The sequence below is a fragment of the Rhinopithecus roxellana genome, chromosome 1 (assembly GCF_007565055.1).
Source record: "Rhinopithecus roxellana isolate Shanxi Qingling chromosome 1, ASM756505v1, whole genome shotgun sequence".
NCBI lineage: Eukaryota > Metazoa > Chordata > Mammalia > Primates > Cercopithecidae > Rhinopithecus > Rhinopithecus roxellana.
In genome coordinates, this window is record NC_044549.1 from 135,779,772 (window position 1) to 135,796,637 (window position 16,866).

The window sequence follows — 16,866 nt, forward strand, 5'->3', positions numbered from 1 at the left end:
CTTCACGGCCGGCTTGAGACGCCGGAAGTGACGCCATCGTTGGCGGAAACGCGGTTTCCCTAGTTATGCGAAAACATGGCTGCGGCAGGTTTGGCCCTTCTTTGTAGGAGAGTCTCAGCTGCCCTGAAAGCTTCCAGGTCGTTAATAACTCCTCAGGTCCCTGCCTGCACAGGGTAAGTGATGTGTAAAGTAGGTTTGCCCACCCCTCCAACTTTGGATCTTCTTTGGTTGCCGAGATGCCGAGAACAGTTCAAGAATGGAAAGGCCGCCTGGATGGCAGAGCCGGAGCCCACTTTGGTGAGGAGTGAATGACCTTGGAGAAGTCGCCCACCTCCGACATTTCTATTTCTTCCTCATTTTGTTGCTGCCCGCTGCGGACAAGACAGTATATGGGGTTTGTAGATGTCCAGAATTTGTTCAAGTAAATAAACCTATAAGTACAGAAGCATCCTGTTGGGCTGGGTGAGGTGGGAAAAACTTTACCTAAGATGTTTTTGTTATGATACTCAAGTCTGTCAAGTTTGGATGGATTAAAAAAGAAGAGGTGTTTGTATTTACAGAATGTGTTACAATGAAAGTAACCGGTAACTTAGTAACTTCTTTAATTTTTTTTTTTTTTTTTTGGTTCTGGATCCAGTGAAGGATCATTTATTACATTGGTTGCCCTGACTCTTTAGTCTCTAATCCGGAACAATGTCTTTTTTTCTCTGTCTTAATGTTGTTGACATTTTGATGAGATTAGCTTTTTAAGAATCTGTCTTCTTTTGGATTTTTCTGATTGTTTCCTCATGATTAGATTTAGGCTAAATATTTTTGGTAGGGATACAACACTTGTGATAAACTTCATTATTTAGTTTCAGATCATCTCAGGTCATTAACTATTTTTTAAAAACAGGAATTTTGAATTACTGCATAATAATTTATCCAGATGCACAATAATTTTTGAACCATTCTCAGCTGCACATTTACATAATTAAAAACTTGATATCCTATATAGTGCTTTAATAAACATCTTAATTTACAAATTCCCATCTATGATAATTTCTTCAGTTGAAATTTCTAGATGTAGAATTACTGAGTTAAAGGACGAAATATTTGAGGCTCCTGATACATGTTGCAGAATTGTGGGGTTTTTTGTTTTTGTTTTTTGAGACAGGGACTGACTCTGTCGCCCAGGCTGGAGTGCAATGGTGTGATCTCAGCTCACTGAAACCTCTGTCTCCCAGGCTCAAACCGTCCTCCCACCTCAACCTCCCGAGTAGTTGTAACTATAAGACACGTGCCACCACTCCTGGCTAATTTTTGTATTTTTATTAAAAGACGAGGTTTTGCCATCTTGCCCAGGCTGGTCTTGAGCTCCTGGACTCAAAGTGATCCTCCCACCTCGGCCTCCCAAATTTCTGGGATAACAGGTGTGAGCCACTGTGCCCAGCCCACATGTTGCAAAATTGACTGCACTTTTTACCTGTGCTTGCACCCATTAGCAATGTAAGAAGGACCCAAAAATATTACCTTAAAAGATAATTGTGTAAATATGTTACCTCTGAAATTATAAGGTAGCAGCTTCTATAATGCAATATTAAAAATACTTTCTAAAGCATTTTCAAAATTTATTGTGACCAAGCATGGTGGCTCATGCTTGTAATCCCAGCACTTTGGGAGGCCAAGGTAGGAAGATCACTTGAGTCCAGGAGTTTGAGACCAGCCTGGACAGCATAGTGAGACCAAGTCTCTAAATAAGAAAAAAAAAAATTTATTCTTGGGCAGAAACCCTGAGTAGCTTTTTAAAACATTATAGATGACAAAATGATTATATTTATTATGATAATGTTTGCTGCTTATAAAATCCAAATATTATAAAACTTTACTTGTTTATATGTGTTCAATTGCAGGTTTTTTCTTGGTTTGTTGCCTAAGAGTACACCAAATGTGACATCCTTTCACCAATATAGATTACTTCATACCACATTGTCAAGAAAAGGACTAGAAGAATTTTTTGATGACCCAAAAAACTGGGGGCAAGAAAAAGTAAAATCTGGTGAGATACTTGGATTTGTCAACATTAAATATGTTTATGGAACCTCCCCCCATCATTCTAGGATTATTTATCCAGTTTAGGAATTATTTAGATGTTTCCTTTTTCAGTTTTCTTTGGGACTGTCTACTAGAGAAAATTAAAAGAACCATATAATAATAGAGTTAATTGTTCCTTGGCAGATTGGCAAGATGGTTAGAAAAGGAATAGGTTGAAATGATTAACTAAAGTAAGGTGTAGGGCTTATTTTAGATTTTATTTTTTAATGATAATTAGAAGTTTATTTATTTATTTAGAGATGGAGTTTTGCTCTTGTTGCCCAGTCTGGGGTACAGTGACACAACCTCGGCTCACTGCAGCCTCTGCCTCTCGGATTCCAGTGATTCTCCTGCCTCAGCCTCCTGAGTAGCTGGGATTACAGGCATGTGCCACCACGCCCAGCTAATTTTGTATTTTTAGTAGAGATGGGGTTTTGCCATCTTGGTTAGGCTGGTCTTGAACTCCCGACCTCAGGTGATCCCCACCATCTTGGCCTCCCAAAGTGGTGGGAATACAGGTTTGAGCCACTGCCCTCGGCCAAAAAGTTAACTTATAATGACATAAAGTATTTTGTCATTAGAGTGTGAAAATACATTCTGTACTAATGCTAACATTTTTTGAATGCTATTGCCAGTCATGTTAATGTTATTTTCATATGTTACCTAATTTATCTCTAATGACACATTATGTTATATACTATAAAAAAGCTATCATGTAGTTTACAGATAAGGAAACAGGTTTAGACAGGTTTAGAGAGCTTAAATAATTTGCCAAAGGGCACATGGCTAGAAATATTATTTCATATTATGTATTATTTTAATAGGAGCAGCATGGACCTGTCAGCAACTAAGGAACAAAAGTAATGAAGATTTACACAAACTTTGGTAAGTATAGTAAGTAAATTAATATCTAGACGTTTGAAGCAGTTACAGTGTAACAATGAGGTAAAAGCTAAATCTGATATAGGAAATTGAGTAAAGTGATTTGTTTTGTAGTACTATGGATGATAAATCTGATATTTAAGATCATGAAAGATTTTATATGACAGAGGTTAGATTATGACAAATGTCACAGTTCTCAAGTGGTCGGGAATTCAGAAATTTTACTGTGATTTACATTGGTCCTACTAACACTTTTATACTAGCAATTTCAGTCAATTAATAAAATGAAATGGGGAACAGTTGGTTGCTTTTGTTTTTTAATTTGAGACAAGGTCTCGCTCTGTTGCCCAGGCTGGAGTGCAGTGTTGCAGTCATGGCTTACTGCAGCCTTGACCTCCTGGGCTCAAGCGATCCCCCACCTCAGCCTCCTGAGTACCTGGGAGCACAAGTATGCATCACCACAACCAGCTAATTTTTTTGCATTTTGTGGTGAGGGAGTTTCCCTATGTTGCCCAGGCTGGTCTCACTGGAGCTCAAGTGATCTTCCCACCTCAGCCTCCCAACATCCTGGGATTACAGGCATGAGCCACTGTACCCAGCCGTTGGTTATATTTAGAATTCTCTCCTTTTTATTACGTTTTCATGATCTGTAATCTTTAGCGTATTTGCTTTGGAAGGGCATGTTGGAGGGTGCATTTAATTGGGAATATAGGTAGATTTTTCTGGCAGGCTCTGATGAATTAGAGAGGGTTGAGAGGATTTAAGACAGGATTGCATTTTTAATGTACTATATGTAGCCCAAAGATATGTTTTTTTTGGACCGTAATTGTTTTTTAAATTGGGAAGTTTCACACAGAAAATATTATTTCTGTCGACTCTTGAGTAATGAGACCTGTGATTTGGCAACACTGGCCCTGCATTCCTACATGGCAACAACTTGGCTGGTCTGTGGAGCAACTGCCCCTTCTAGATGGAGGAGGGACACACCACTTCTTAGGCACCCTGTAGTTCTTTCACTGTGTCTACTTCCTTCATAATTGTTATCTGCCTAAGGACTCTAGTAGACATTTACTTTTTTTTATTTTCTTTTTTTGAGACACAGTCTCGCTCTGTCACCCAGGCTGGAGTGCAGTGGCGTGATCTTGGCTCACTGCAACCTCCACCTCCAAGGTTCAAGCAATTCTCGTGCCTCAGCCTCTGAAGTAGCTGGGATTACAGGCTCATGCTGCCATGCCCAGCTAAATTTTTGTATTTTTAGTAGAGATGGGGTTTCACCATGTTGGCTAGGCTGGTCTTGAATTCCTGGCCTCAAGTGATCCGCCTCCCTTGGCCTCCCAAAGTGCTGGGATTATATACAGACATGAGCCACCGTGCCTGGCCAGCATTTATGTTTTTTCCCTTGGTGTAAAGCATTGTTTATCTTTCTTGACAAATTAAAGAATTGTAAGGTGTTTATAAAAACTACTGATACTATGTTTATTCATTATAGAAAAGTAAGTTGTTTTAAAGCACTATTAGTTACCGTGGGTTATTGGTGAAAGGATAGTTGAGGCTATTTCAACATTCATCGTGGCTGCAACCAACCAAAGTTTTGCCATTTCTCTTTTTTGTTTTTGTTTTTGTTTTTTTGAGACAAAGTCTCACTTTGTCGCCCAGATTGGAGTGCAGTGGCGTGATCTCAGCCCACTGCAACGTCTGCCTTCCAGGTTCTCCTGCCTCAGCCTCCTGAGTAGCTGGGATTATAGGCGCGCACCACCACACCCAGCTAATTTTTGTATTTTAGTAGACACGGGGTTTCACCATGTTGGCCAGGCTGGTCTCGAACTCCTGACTTCAAGCGATCCACCCACCTCAGCCTCTGAAAGTGCTGGGATTACAGGTGTGAGCCGCTGTACTCGGCCCTAACTCTTATTCTCAAATAGATGCATTCAGAAAATCTGTCTTCACTTTAGCTCTGCTGCTTCAGTACCTTTGATTATGTTTGCTGTGCTCTCCCTTCTATGATAAACTACATCTCCTCTATGAATCTTTCCCTGGTCATCTTAGCTAGAAGAGATGTTTCTCATCTCCCCCACTTAATTCTTCTGGTACTTATTGCCTGTCCCACTTATTATCCCACATACATTACAGTTTCAGAAGCAGCATGGTGGAGTTAAAATAGAATGGATTTTGTACACAGAGATCAGGGATTTGAATCTTGAATGACCTGTATGACCCAGAATACCTTTCTTCTCTCAGCCTTAGCTTCTTTGTTTAGTAAGTGGAAATAATGCCAACCTCAGAAGGTGGTTGTGAAAACTAGATGAAATTAGTGTATATAAAATGGTTAACGCATTGTCTGGCATATAATAGATACTCAACTAATGTTATTTATCTTCCATCTGCCTTCTCTACTCTCCACTCAGAATGTAAGGACTATATTTTATGCCTCTTTGTAACTATCTTTGCACTTAATACATGTGGCAGATGGAAAGTTTATTGAACAAATGGATAAGCAAAGATAGTTATGTATATAGGATTATTCTTTGTAATCATATTCTATATATTGAGATTTCTAGTATGACTTTATTTTTTTTTTGAGACAAGATCTCACTTTATCCTCAGGCTGGAGTATAGTAGTGCGATCTTAGCCCACTGTAGCCTCGAATTCCCAGGCTCAAGCAATCTTCCTGTCTCAGTCTCCCAAACAGCTGGGGCTACAGGTGTGTGCCACCATGCCCGGCTAAGTATATTTTTTATTTTTTGTAGAGATGGGGTCTTGCTGTGTTGCCCAGGCTAGTCTTGAACTCCTGAGGTCAAGCAGTCCTCCCACCTCAACTTCCCAAAGTGCTGAGATTACAGGTGTGAGCCACAGCACCTCGCCCCTAAGTGACTTTCAAGTACAGATCATTAATTTTGATGTCAGAAATCACAACTTTATTAACATAACCACAGAATAGCATCACAAGGTTTGTGTTCTTTTGTATAGGTATGTCTTACTGAAAGAAAGAAACATGCTTTTAACCCTAGAGCAGGAGGCCAAGCGGCAGAGATTGCCAATGCCAAGTCCAGAGCGGTTAGATAAGGTAAGGATGGGGGGAGGCTGGAGACTGGTATACACGATTACAGCTAAAAGGAGTTTAGCTATGTGGTTCTTGTATTTGTTGTCAAATAGATTTTTTTTTCTTATTTGTTTGAGTTTTAGTAAATGTGAGTAGTGCAACCATCATAACTCATTTGGAAATCTTTCCATCCCCCCTAAAAGAAATCTGATACTCATCTGCAGTCATTCCTCATTTCTACCTGCAAGGTTTTTTTTTTTTGGCGGGGGGGGGGGGGGGGTGTGCGGGGGGCAGGAGGGTCTCACTCTGTCACCCATGCTGGAGTGCAGTAGTATCTTAGCTCACTGCAACCTCCACCTCCCAGGATCAAGGGATTCTCTTGCCTCAGCCTCCCAAGTTGTTGGGATTACAGGCACGTACCACCATGCCAAGCCAATTTTTGTATTTTGGGTATAAATGGGGTTTCACTATGTTGCCAGGCTGGTCTCAAACTCTTGACCTCAAGTGATCTACTCACCTCGGCCTCCCAAACCTACCTGCAACTTCTAACATAAATGTGGACAACTGTTTTTATTTGAGTAGATACCTAGGAGTAAAATTGCTGGCTTATATGGTAAATCTATGTTTAGCATTTTAAGAAACTGCCAAACTGTTTTCTAAGTAGCTATACCACGTTACATTCCTAGTTCTGGTTTAACCATTTCATTAATAACTAGATCAGTTTTTTACTGCTTTTTAAAATACTGTGGTAAAAGTCACATAACATAAAATTTACTATCTTGACCATTTTTAAGTGTAATAGTCAGTAGTGTTTAATAGATTTACAATGTTGTGAAAGGTTGGTTACTTTTTTTTTTTGAGACAGAGTTTCGCTCTTGTTGCCCAGGCTGGAGTGCAATAGCGCAATTTCGGCTCGCTGCAACTTCCGCCTCCCATGTTCAAGCGATTCTCCTGCCTCAGCCTCCCAAGTAGCTGAGACGCCAGGCACACACCACCACGACTAGCTGATTTTTTGTATTTTTAGTAGAGGCGAGGTTTCACCATGTTGGCCAGGCTGGTCTTGAACTCCTAACCTCGTGATCTGCCTGTCTCGGCCTCCCAAAGTGCTGGGATTACAGGTATGAGCCATCGTGCCCAGCCAAAGACTTATGTTTTTATTTAGATTTATGTTTTTACTCGATTGCTTTCAAGATCAACCCTTTATTGATTTTTTCTGTAGCATAGTAAGTAGTGAGAACAGAACTCAGTTTTTATAATAGCATTAGTGCTACTACCTAACCTTGGCTACTTTAGTTTCCTTTCCTCACACCAGTCGCAGCCATTGTTACCACACTGCCTTTAAGATGGAAGGACAACAATACCTGGAGAAAATCAAAGAGGAAAAAAATGAAACCTCATTGATTTACCCTAATTATGGAGAAGGTTATTCTGATGTAGTGAAAGTTGAGTTATATAACATTTTTTTCTTTTATCTTTATTTTGACATAATATTAGACTACAGAAAAATTACAAGAATAGTAGAAGGAATGATCTCATATACCCTTTACCCCGATTCCTCTGTTTTACTGCATTTACCTTATCCTTCTATTCATCCATCACTCCTCCATACACACTGTTTTTTCTCAAATGTTTGAGAGTAAGTTGTACACATGACATCCCTTTATCTATAAAAACTTCATAAAAACCAGGATATTTCCATATATAACCACTATGTAATTTTCAAAATCAGGAAATTAACATTGATACAATTCTATTAGCTGTAATCTACAGATCTTATTCAGAGTTTATCAGTTATCCCAAGTGTCCTTTATGGCAAAAGAAAATTCTGCATCATGAATTTTCATGTGTCTCTTTAGTCTAATCTGGAGACTATCTCCTTTAATCTTTCGTTGTGTTTCCTGACATTGAACTTTTTTAAAAGTATAGGGCCTGGGAGGTTGAGGCTGCAGTGAGCCCCGATTGCGCCACCAAGCTCTAGCTTCGGTAACCGAGCAAGACCCTATCTCAATAAATAAAAAACTGAAAGTGCATTGACAAGGATGCTTTATAAAGAACACATTATTTGATGAAAAAGCTTTTGTTATAATGGTGCTGTTATAGAACTTTTGAACTTCAACAGTGGATTATCTGCTTTAAATATATATTTCAGAGGTGATCTTCAGCCCAGTAGGTCATATGTACTGCACTTTCTCAATCAGTAGAACCCAAAATAATAAAAGTTTACTCCAGAGAAGCTGAAAGTGACCGTAATTTTTTCAAACTTCAGATATATCTGGTGTTTCCAGTGTTTTGTGACATGCTACTAGGAAACTTTATTAAGCAAAAATGTAAAAAAATTTCTCGATATAAGATAGAAACCAAAGATTTGGAACTGTTTTAAGGAAAACAGAAAAGAAGAATTATAACTGGGATATAATTCTTATCACTGGGCTGATCTGAGTTGATACCCAGTTCAAGCATATTACAGACAAATTTTACTTACAGAATAATATAAAAGTTAAGGGAGAAATTGTATAATTCTGGCACAATAGCTATGATTGTAACTAAAGTATTAACTATCCATCTGAGATAAAAGACCCTCACTATATGTGCTTCTCTTCAGAGTATTAGTACCTATTTATCACACAAATAAATGATGTTATGTTACTTCCCTGTGTTTGAAATAAAGAAACAAGGCACATGATAAAAGATTGATTATAATTTTGCAAGTGTATATTTTTGTCTCTTTTTAAAAAATGTGTTTCAAGGGCTACTCTGTAATATTAATTCTTGGCTGTAAAGAGAAGTGTATACTCTTACCCTGGAACACAGTCCTATTAATTTTATATTCTCTCAACTGACGCTTTTGGCACTGAGAACTTACAGAAAAGATGGCTCTTTGAGGTTGACTTGTTTACAGTAAGGTATATCTAAATAATACTGTAGATTTTCCTTCACATTTCTTGGCATGAACTTCTAAATGTTAATTCTGTGGACTTGGTAGCCATTTACTTTCTATCTTTGTGAGCTAATACTGGATTTCAGCTGGAAACCTCAAGTCTTACCCTTGCTTAGGCAAACTCTTTTTTTTTTTTTTTTTTTTTTGTTTTGTTTTTGAGACGGAGTCTCGCTCTGTCACCCGGGTTGGAGTGCAGTGGCCGGATCTCAGCTCACTGCAAGCTCCGCCTCCCGGGTTTACGCCATTCTCCTGCCTCAGCCTCCCAAGTAGCTGGGACTACAGGCGCCCGCCAACTCGCCCGGCTAGTTTTTTGTATTTTTTAGTAGAGACGGGGTTTCGCCGTGTTAGCTAGGTTGGTCTCGATCTCCTGACCTCGCGATCCACCCGTCTCGGCCTCCCAAAGTGCTGGGATTACAGGCTTGAGCCACCGCGCCCGGCCTTGGCAAACTCTTTAATGTAGTTAGTCAACAACCAGATTTACTAAAAATTTCTAAAGATTAGCGAGTTTTATATAAAGCCCTTATCAGTGTGGTCCCTTTACTCTCCTGAGTTTGCTGGTCTTCAAAATAGAATTTGTCTTAGTCATCTTTTCTTTTTCAGGGATTTTGTAGAAAATAAAATAGTTAAGAGGAAGGCATGTGAATTCAGCTACTGTAAGGCATTTAGTGAAGTTGAGGATAGCAGAAGTGCTGAGTGTGAACTGAGCAGGTTACAGGCCGGGTGCGATGGCTCATGTCTGTAATCCCAGCACTTGGGGAGGCCAAGGCAAACAGATCACTTGAGCCAGGGAGTTTGAGACCAGCCTGGGCTACATGGCAAAACCCTGTCTCTACCAAAACATACAAAAATCATTCGGGTGCGATAGTACATGCCTATAGTCCCAGCTACTTGGGAGGCTGAGGTGGGAGGATTGCTTGAGCCTGGGAGGCAGAGGTTGCAGTAAGCCAAGATCGTGCCACTGCACTCCAGCCCGGGTGACAGAGCTAGACCCTGTCTCAAAAAACAAAAATGAAACAGATTATGAAATAATTTATCTAAATTTGTGGCTTTCACATCTTTTTCAGATCTCATAGCTACCTGGGAGATTATAATCTGTGGTTTTTTTGAGGATTCTTACGAGAAACAAATGTGCTTATGCAGTATTTGATATCTCTTGTGATGCTTAAGGGACATACATAACACATAAAATGGCTCTCAGTATGTATTTAGAACTATGAAAAAGTTTGGCCCATCTCACATGACAATCCCCAATATATGAATATTTATGTGTAAACAAATATAAGGCCGGGTATGGTGGCTCATGCCTGTAATCCCAGCACTTTGGGAGGCCAAGGTGGGCAGGTCACCTGGGGCCAGGAGTTCTAGACCAGCCTGGCCAATATGGTGAAACCCCGTCTCTACTAAAAATACAAAAAATTAGCCGGGCTTGGTGGCGGGTGCCTGTAATCCCAGCTGCTCAGGAGGCTGAGGTGGGAGAATCACTTGAACCTGGAAGGTGGAGGTTGCAGTGAGCCGAGATCATGCCACTGCACTCCAGCCTGATTGACAGAGCAAGACTCTGTCTCAAAAAAAAAAAAAAAAAATACATATATATAACTCTGCCAATGTATACAGTGTAAAACAATAGAAATCTTAAAGAGGTAAAAATAAATAGAAGTTTAATAGTATCATCTTGCATCTTGATAAATCTTTGGAGATTCTTATCTGGATGGACTGCTATTCCTTTCCTTGTAGTAGCAACAGCTACCAAGCAGGCCGCAATATCTGTGTCTGCATGTCAGGGACACAGTGATTAGTTGAGACCAGAACATGTCTTTTTTAATATAATAAAAATAGCAAATTGTTGTCACTTCTTATTAGCTCATTGAGTTTTGAAATAACATGAATCAAATTGGGTCTCCAAAAAGAATCTATATAAGTGTATCTCACTCCAAACAGAACTAATATGTGGAAATAGATTTGTAGTTAAATAAAACTATAAACTTTTAAAAATATATAGAAAGTGGTAATCTAGACACCCATGTAGACATACTTGGGCCAAAAAGATTTTTAGGAAATACTTAACAGAGTGATTCTTTGGCATAAATATTCATCGTAAGTTTTCTGTAGCACAGTGTTTATACATTCTCTTTTTTGGAATTTTGTAGTAGGTGATTGTTGAAATTGTATCTTTCTATTCTCTTTTCAGGTAGTAGATTCCATGGATGCATTAGATAAAGTTGTCCAGGAAAGAGAAGATGCCCTAAGGCTTCTTCAGACTGGTCAAGAAAGAGCTAGACCTGGTGCTTGGAGAAGAGACATCTTTGGAAGAATCATCTGGTAGGTAGTTACACTGTGGCTCTTCTAAGATGAGAATGGAAATCCATGCCTCATTCCCCTGTCCAATATCTTTAAAAAAAAAAAAAAAAAAAAAACTTGCACCATATGAGATATATTAGTGATATGTCTAATTAAAGAAGAGGCCCCACACTCCTTTGCACTTTAATGAAGGGGGATATGAATGAAGGTAGCTTTATCTGGTAAAACGAGCCCAGACATCCCATTCCCATGATTCAGTTACCTATAAGTCTTTATTGTAGTGGTTCGTAGTCTTATATGAATCACAAGGCCTTTTGAGACTTTGATGAAAGTTATGGATCGTTTCCTCAGAAGAATGTACATGCACACGTATCACTTCAGAAGGTATAAAATCCATGAAGCTGGCCGGGCGCGGTGGCTCAAGCCTGTAATCCCAGCACTTTGGGAGGCCGAGACGGGCGGATCACAAGGTCAGGAGATCGAGACCATCCTGGCTAACACAGTGAAACCCCGTCTCTACTAAAAAATACAAAAAACTAGCCGGGCGAGGTGGCGGGCGCCTGTAGTCCCAGCTACTCCTGAGGCTGAGGCAGGAGAATGGCGTAAACCCGGGAGGCAGAGCTTGCCAGTGAGCTGAGATCCGGCCACTGCACTCCAGCCCGGGCGACAGAGCGAGACTCCGTCTCAAAAAAAAAAAAAAAAAAAAAATCCATGAAGCTAACTTCAGGACACACACCTGCCCTCTTTGCCCATTGAGAACCTGGAACTATTTTTTTTAAGTCTCAGGGAATGTCACATGAACCAGTTTCAGTTTGCTCCCATTGCCATCAGGATAAACCCTAGGACAAGTTATGAAATAGTTTATTAAAAAAAAAAAGAGAGAGATAAATAGTTTATTTTTTATACCTCCTTGTTTCTTCTACATTCATATCCCAGAGTCTTGTCGGCGTTTGGGAAAGGATCTGATATTCAGCATTCATGCTGAGGTGTTAAGTAACTGAGAAGACCTGGTGTAAATAAACCTCGTTCAGTGGGAAGGCTCTTCAACCCAAAGGTAAATAAACTTCCTCTCAGAAGGAGGTTTATTTACCTTTGGGCTGAACAACCAAGATGAAGCATCATTAGACTTTTGAATGTAGGCAGAACGGGGAAGGCCTTTTGGTTAGAGACCTTCCCTGTACTCTTGACATTATACCACTTAACTCATAACTCATTTGGTAGGTTCTTTCAATGGGGTTTAAGTCCAACACAGAAAAGAGAGAAATTGCCAAAACATCTCACTAAAAACGTTTATCTGTTTTATTTTCTACTAATTTTTATTTGGACTAACCCATTTGAGGTAAATTAGGAAAGTGAAAATGTATTAAATGTTTTCTTTAAGGCAAATTACTTTTTGCTTTATTGGCAGGCACAAGTTCAAGCAGTGGGTTATACCTTGGCACCTAAATAAAAGATACAATAGGAAACGATTCTTTGCCATGCCTTATGTGGACCATTTTCTCAGGTGAGCACAAGTACCCTTAATAAAACATATTATCTTTATACCAGATGACATAAAGAAAGCTTAAGCTTTCTTTAAATTTTAATTTCTGTTATTACGTAAGTATTTTTAAAAATAGAAAAGTCAGGCCAGGCGTGGTGGCTTACACCTGTAATCCCAGCATTTTGGGAAGCCTAGGTGGGTGGATCACGAGGTCAGGCGATCGAGACCATCCCAGCTAACACAGTGAAACCCCGTGTCTACTAAATATACAAAAAATTAGCCGGGCATGATGGCAGACACCTGTACTCCCAGCTACTTGGGAGGCTGAGGCAGGAGAATGGTGTGAACCCGGGAGGCAGAGCTTGCAGTGAGCAGAGATCGTGCCACTGCACTCCAGCCTGGGTGACAGAGTGAAACTCCGTCTCAAAAAAAGAAAAAAAAATAGGAAAGTCAGGTAAAAAAGAAAATTGAAGTCACATATAAGCTCCCTATCAGAAATAGCCACAGTCAGCCAAGCGCGGTGGCTCACACCTGTAATCCCAGCCCTTTGGGAGGCCAAGGCAGGCGGATCAGTTGAGGTCAGGAGTTTGAGACCAGCCTGGCCAACGTGATGAAAGTCTGTCTCTACTAAAAATACATAAATTAGCCAGCCGTGGTAGCATGCGCCTGTAATCTCAGCTACTTAGGAGGCTGAGGCATGAGAATTGATCGAACCTAGGAGGTGGAGGTTGCAGTGAGCTGAGATTGCACCACTGCACTCCAGCCCGGGTGACAGAGTGAGATTCAGTCTCAAAAAACAGAAAAAAAAAAAAAAAAAGAAATAGCCACTGTTAACATTATAGTATGTATCCTTTGAAAAGTTTTATTGCCTTTCTATTCTTGTATCTATATGTAAATGAAAAATTTCTACTCTTATGTTAAAATGAAGGTCCAAATAATTCAGTTGCATACAGTGTGAGTTCATGTTATTGCAAGGCTGTTGAAAAGAAATGGGGCTAGGAAGAGAAGTCTGTTGTATTATATGTAAACTCATGTTGTCCTGCAGAATGTTGATCTCCAAATATTTCCTTTAGCACATTTTTCCTGCATTAGGTTTATCACTGAATAGGGAAAACATAGGGCTTCTGTTATGATAGAGGAGTGCGTGTTCCCATGAACCACTCGCTGATAACTATACAAACTTAAATTTTTTTTTTTAAGAGCTATTTTAAAACACTTGGGCCATATCCAAAAGGAGACAAACCCAGAGGATAGAGTTTAATCCCCACAACTGCAATTAGAAGGGAAAAGTATTGCAAGTTTATGGTTTCCTGGGCCAAGGGTGCTACTCAACTCCCATTGCTGTGGCTCCAGAGAGAGGGCAGAGGAACTAAAGGGCTCCTGGCTAAAGGTGCTAGAAATCAGAATTCAAGGCTGGGAAGGCAGCTGGAAAATTAAAAGGGAAATCGTAGCAGCACAAGAACCACAGCTTTTAACAACTCTCTTGAATAATACATTCTACTTTTAGCAAGTTCCTCAAAAACTGATTCTCTCCCGCCCCCCACCACGAAAGATTTTCATACCAAAACAGACTTTTAAAAACAATTTAAACAGGAATGGAATGTATCTTTAAGCTTGGCTTTAAAGTGTTTAGTGTACTTTAGAATCACATTTAAAATTACTAATCATCCCTACTGAACCAGCTACCTCTCCTTATTTCATGTGTAGTACATCCAGTCTGCATGGCACTAAACCATCAGTCGTCTTTTTCATCACCATTGCTATATATTTAATCAGTCCTTGATTTAATTCTTGCTGCAGAATGTCTCCAGGATCTGTCTTTTCTTCTCCCATTATCTTTGCCCTAGTGCAGTCTCTGTCTTTATCAAATTGAATTACTGCACATCTTCTTGACTGCAGTCCAATCAAGTATTGCTTCCTGGCTAATTTTCCTCAAGACCTTTTTTTTTTTTTTTAAATCACATTAGGGCTGTTCAGAAACATAAAGCAGCTTCTTATCTATAGGATCAAATCTTAAACTCTTTTCCTCCCAGCATTCCTACAAGTCTTAGCTACCTACCCTTCATCGAAGTCAGAACTCTTGCCTTGTTTCCTAAATGTTCCTTGCTCATTTTCCACTGTTGCTTCTTCGGTGGCGAAAGCTTTTAAATCTTTGCTATTCACATTAAGACCTAGTTGAGATGCTAAGCAACTGAAGAAATCTGAGTCTGAGATTGCTCCAAGCCCACTGTTGTGCTGTTTGATCCTTTTGTCCCTTAGTCATACAGGGTGGTTATAAATCCCTTTTTTTTTTTTTTTTGAGATGGAGTCTTGCTCTGTTGCCAGGCTGGAGTGCAGTGGTGTGATCTCGGCTTACTGCAACCTCTGCCTCCCAGGTTCTAGCGATTCTCCTGCCGCAGCCTCCTGAGTAGCTGGGACTACGGACGCATGCCACCACGCCCAGCTAATTTTTGTATTCTTAGTAGAGACAGGGTTTCACCCTGTTGGCCAGGATGGTCGCGATCTCTTGATCTCGTGATTCTCTCGCCTCAGCCTCCCAAAGTGTTGGAATTACAGACATGAGCCACTGCACCTGGCCATAACTTTTAAAATAATGTATGAGAATGTATCAATCCCAGTATCACTTTTACAGGTTTTATACACATTCTGATTTTGTTTTTGAAACTACCTTTTTTAGCCTCACCTTCAGAATGTAGCATCATCATCTTAATATTCTTAAGAATAGCAAACCTTTATTCTTTCAGATGGGTCTTTGTTTTTGTAAATGGTCAAAATTTAGTTGGAGCAAAGACTGATGAATAGAATGGGTAATCTCATTTTGACTTTAGCCTTTATACTTTTCCTATATATGTGCATATTTTTTACTTCACCCAATTTTCTGTGACGTCTCCCACAGCACTGGCATATTGTATTCAGCCTTTTTTTCCCCAAAAAACTCATTTGTAGTAACTTCAGCAGTACATCTCTTTATTGCTGTATTTTATATAAGCTTATTTCTATTGATCAATATCCTGTAAGATATCAATTTAAATGGAGGTTTGGTATCCAAGGATTTTTTTTTCATTTTCAATTTTTACAACTCCCAAGTTGACCCTACAGATCAAGTAATTTATGTTGTAATTTATGCAGCACATGTGTCATGCCCTAGGATACTGATGTGTGGGAACAAACTCATTAAGGAATAGTAAGTCTAGCCAGAGCCTAAGAATTTATTTTTGACATCATGAGATATATCCTGAGACTTGTGGGAATTCCCTACTTTCAAGTAGTACTCACTCTAGCTTATCATTTCCCCTATACACAGAGTAAAACCCTGCTAAGAGATGATGCTTATTAAGTCCCAGTTTGTTACAGGTTCGTAAGATCTGGACATTCTTTCTAGTCAAGAAATAGGGATAGTTGGTATAGGGTTTCAGATGCTGTTGACTTGTGTAGGTTTACAGTGATTACTATTCAAGTTTAATAATATATATAACACACCAAATACAGAGACTGGCATGTTTGAAGCTTTGATGTAATTGATTTATGCATATTTTGATAGTATTGAATAACAAGGAAATATTTTTGTATAAATTGCTTTATGCTTTTTTTATTCTAGACTGGAACGTGAGAAACGAGCCCGCATCAAAGCACGGAAGGAAAATTTAGAGAAAAAGAAAGCAAAAATTCTTCTAAAAAAGTTTCCACATCTTGCTGAAGCCCAGAAGTCAAGTCTTCTCTAAGATGTCTGAACTCTTAAATTCACCATTTTGTTTTTCTTGAATAGTCTGTGTACAAGAGTAAATATGTTAAGTGGTTTATAAAGAAATTCTGTTTTTAGTCAAGTGACTTTAATCAGTTGTTCTAAGTGTGAATATGGCATGCTAATTAGCTAATTTGGTAGAAGCTAATTTACTTCTAAAAATCAGGTATAAAGTTCGGATTAAATTCCCACTTTATAAATTCTGACATTTAAGCAGGCTTTAAATGTCACCTTTTATCTTAGAGGGTGAAGGTGATGGTAACTGCCACAACAAAGGCAATAATTGAATTTGAGTAATAATTTTACCTCTGTTGTTAATAGGATATGAAGAGGATGTGGGTACTGCTGTTAATAAACAGTGAGTACTCTGATTCAAAATAATGATAAATACATTCAGTCCTTAAAGTAG

At 39.3% G+C, this 16,866-nt stretch overlaps 1 protein-coding gene across 2 annotated transcripts; it reads left to right on the forward strand.

Annotated features, from left to right (window-relative positions):
* Positions 1–33: 33 nt before the first annotated feature.
* On the forward strand, positions 34–16,835 carry MRPL47 (mitochondrial ribosomal protein L47). Of its 2 annotated transcripts, none has more exons than XM_010373847.2 (7): positions 34–173; positions 1,893–2,038; positions 2,898–2,958; positions 5,924–6,020; positions 11,123–11,253; positions 12,641–12,736; positions 16,314–16,835. In XM_010373847.2, the coding sequence occupies exons 1-7, from the start codon at positions 76–78 to the stop codon at positions 16,435–16,437; spliced, it is 753 nt and encodes a 250-aa protein (XP_010372149.1). In that variant the 5' UTR covers positions 34–75; the 3' UTR covers positions 16,438–16,835. The 2 variants fall into 2 exon arrangements, with proteins under 2 accessions (XP_010372149.1, XP_010372166.2); XM_010373864.2 differs by lacking the exon at positions 34–173 and adding an exon at positions 182–394.
* The last annotated feature ends 31 nt before the right edge of the window (positions 16,836–16,866 follow it).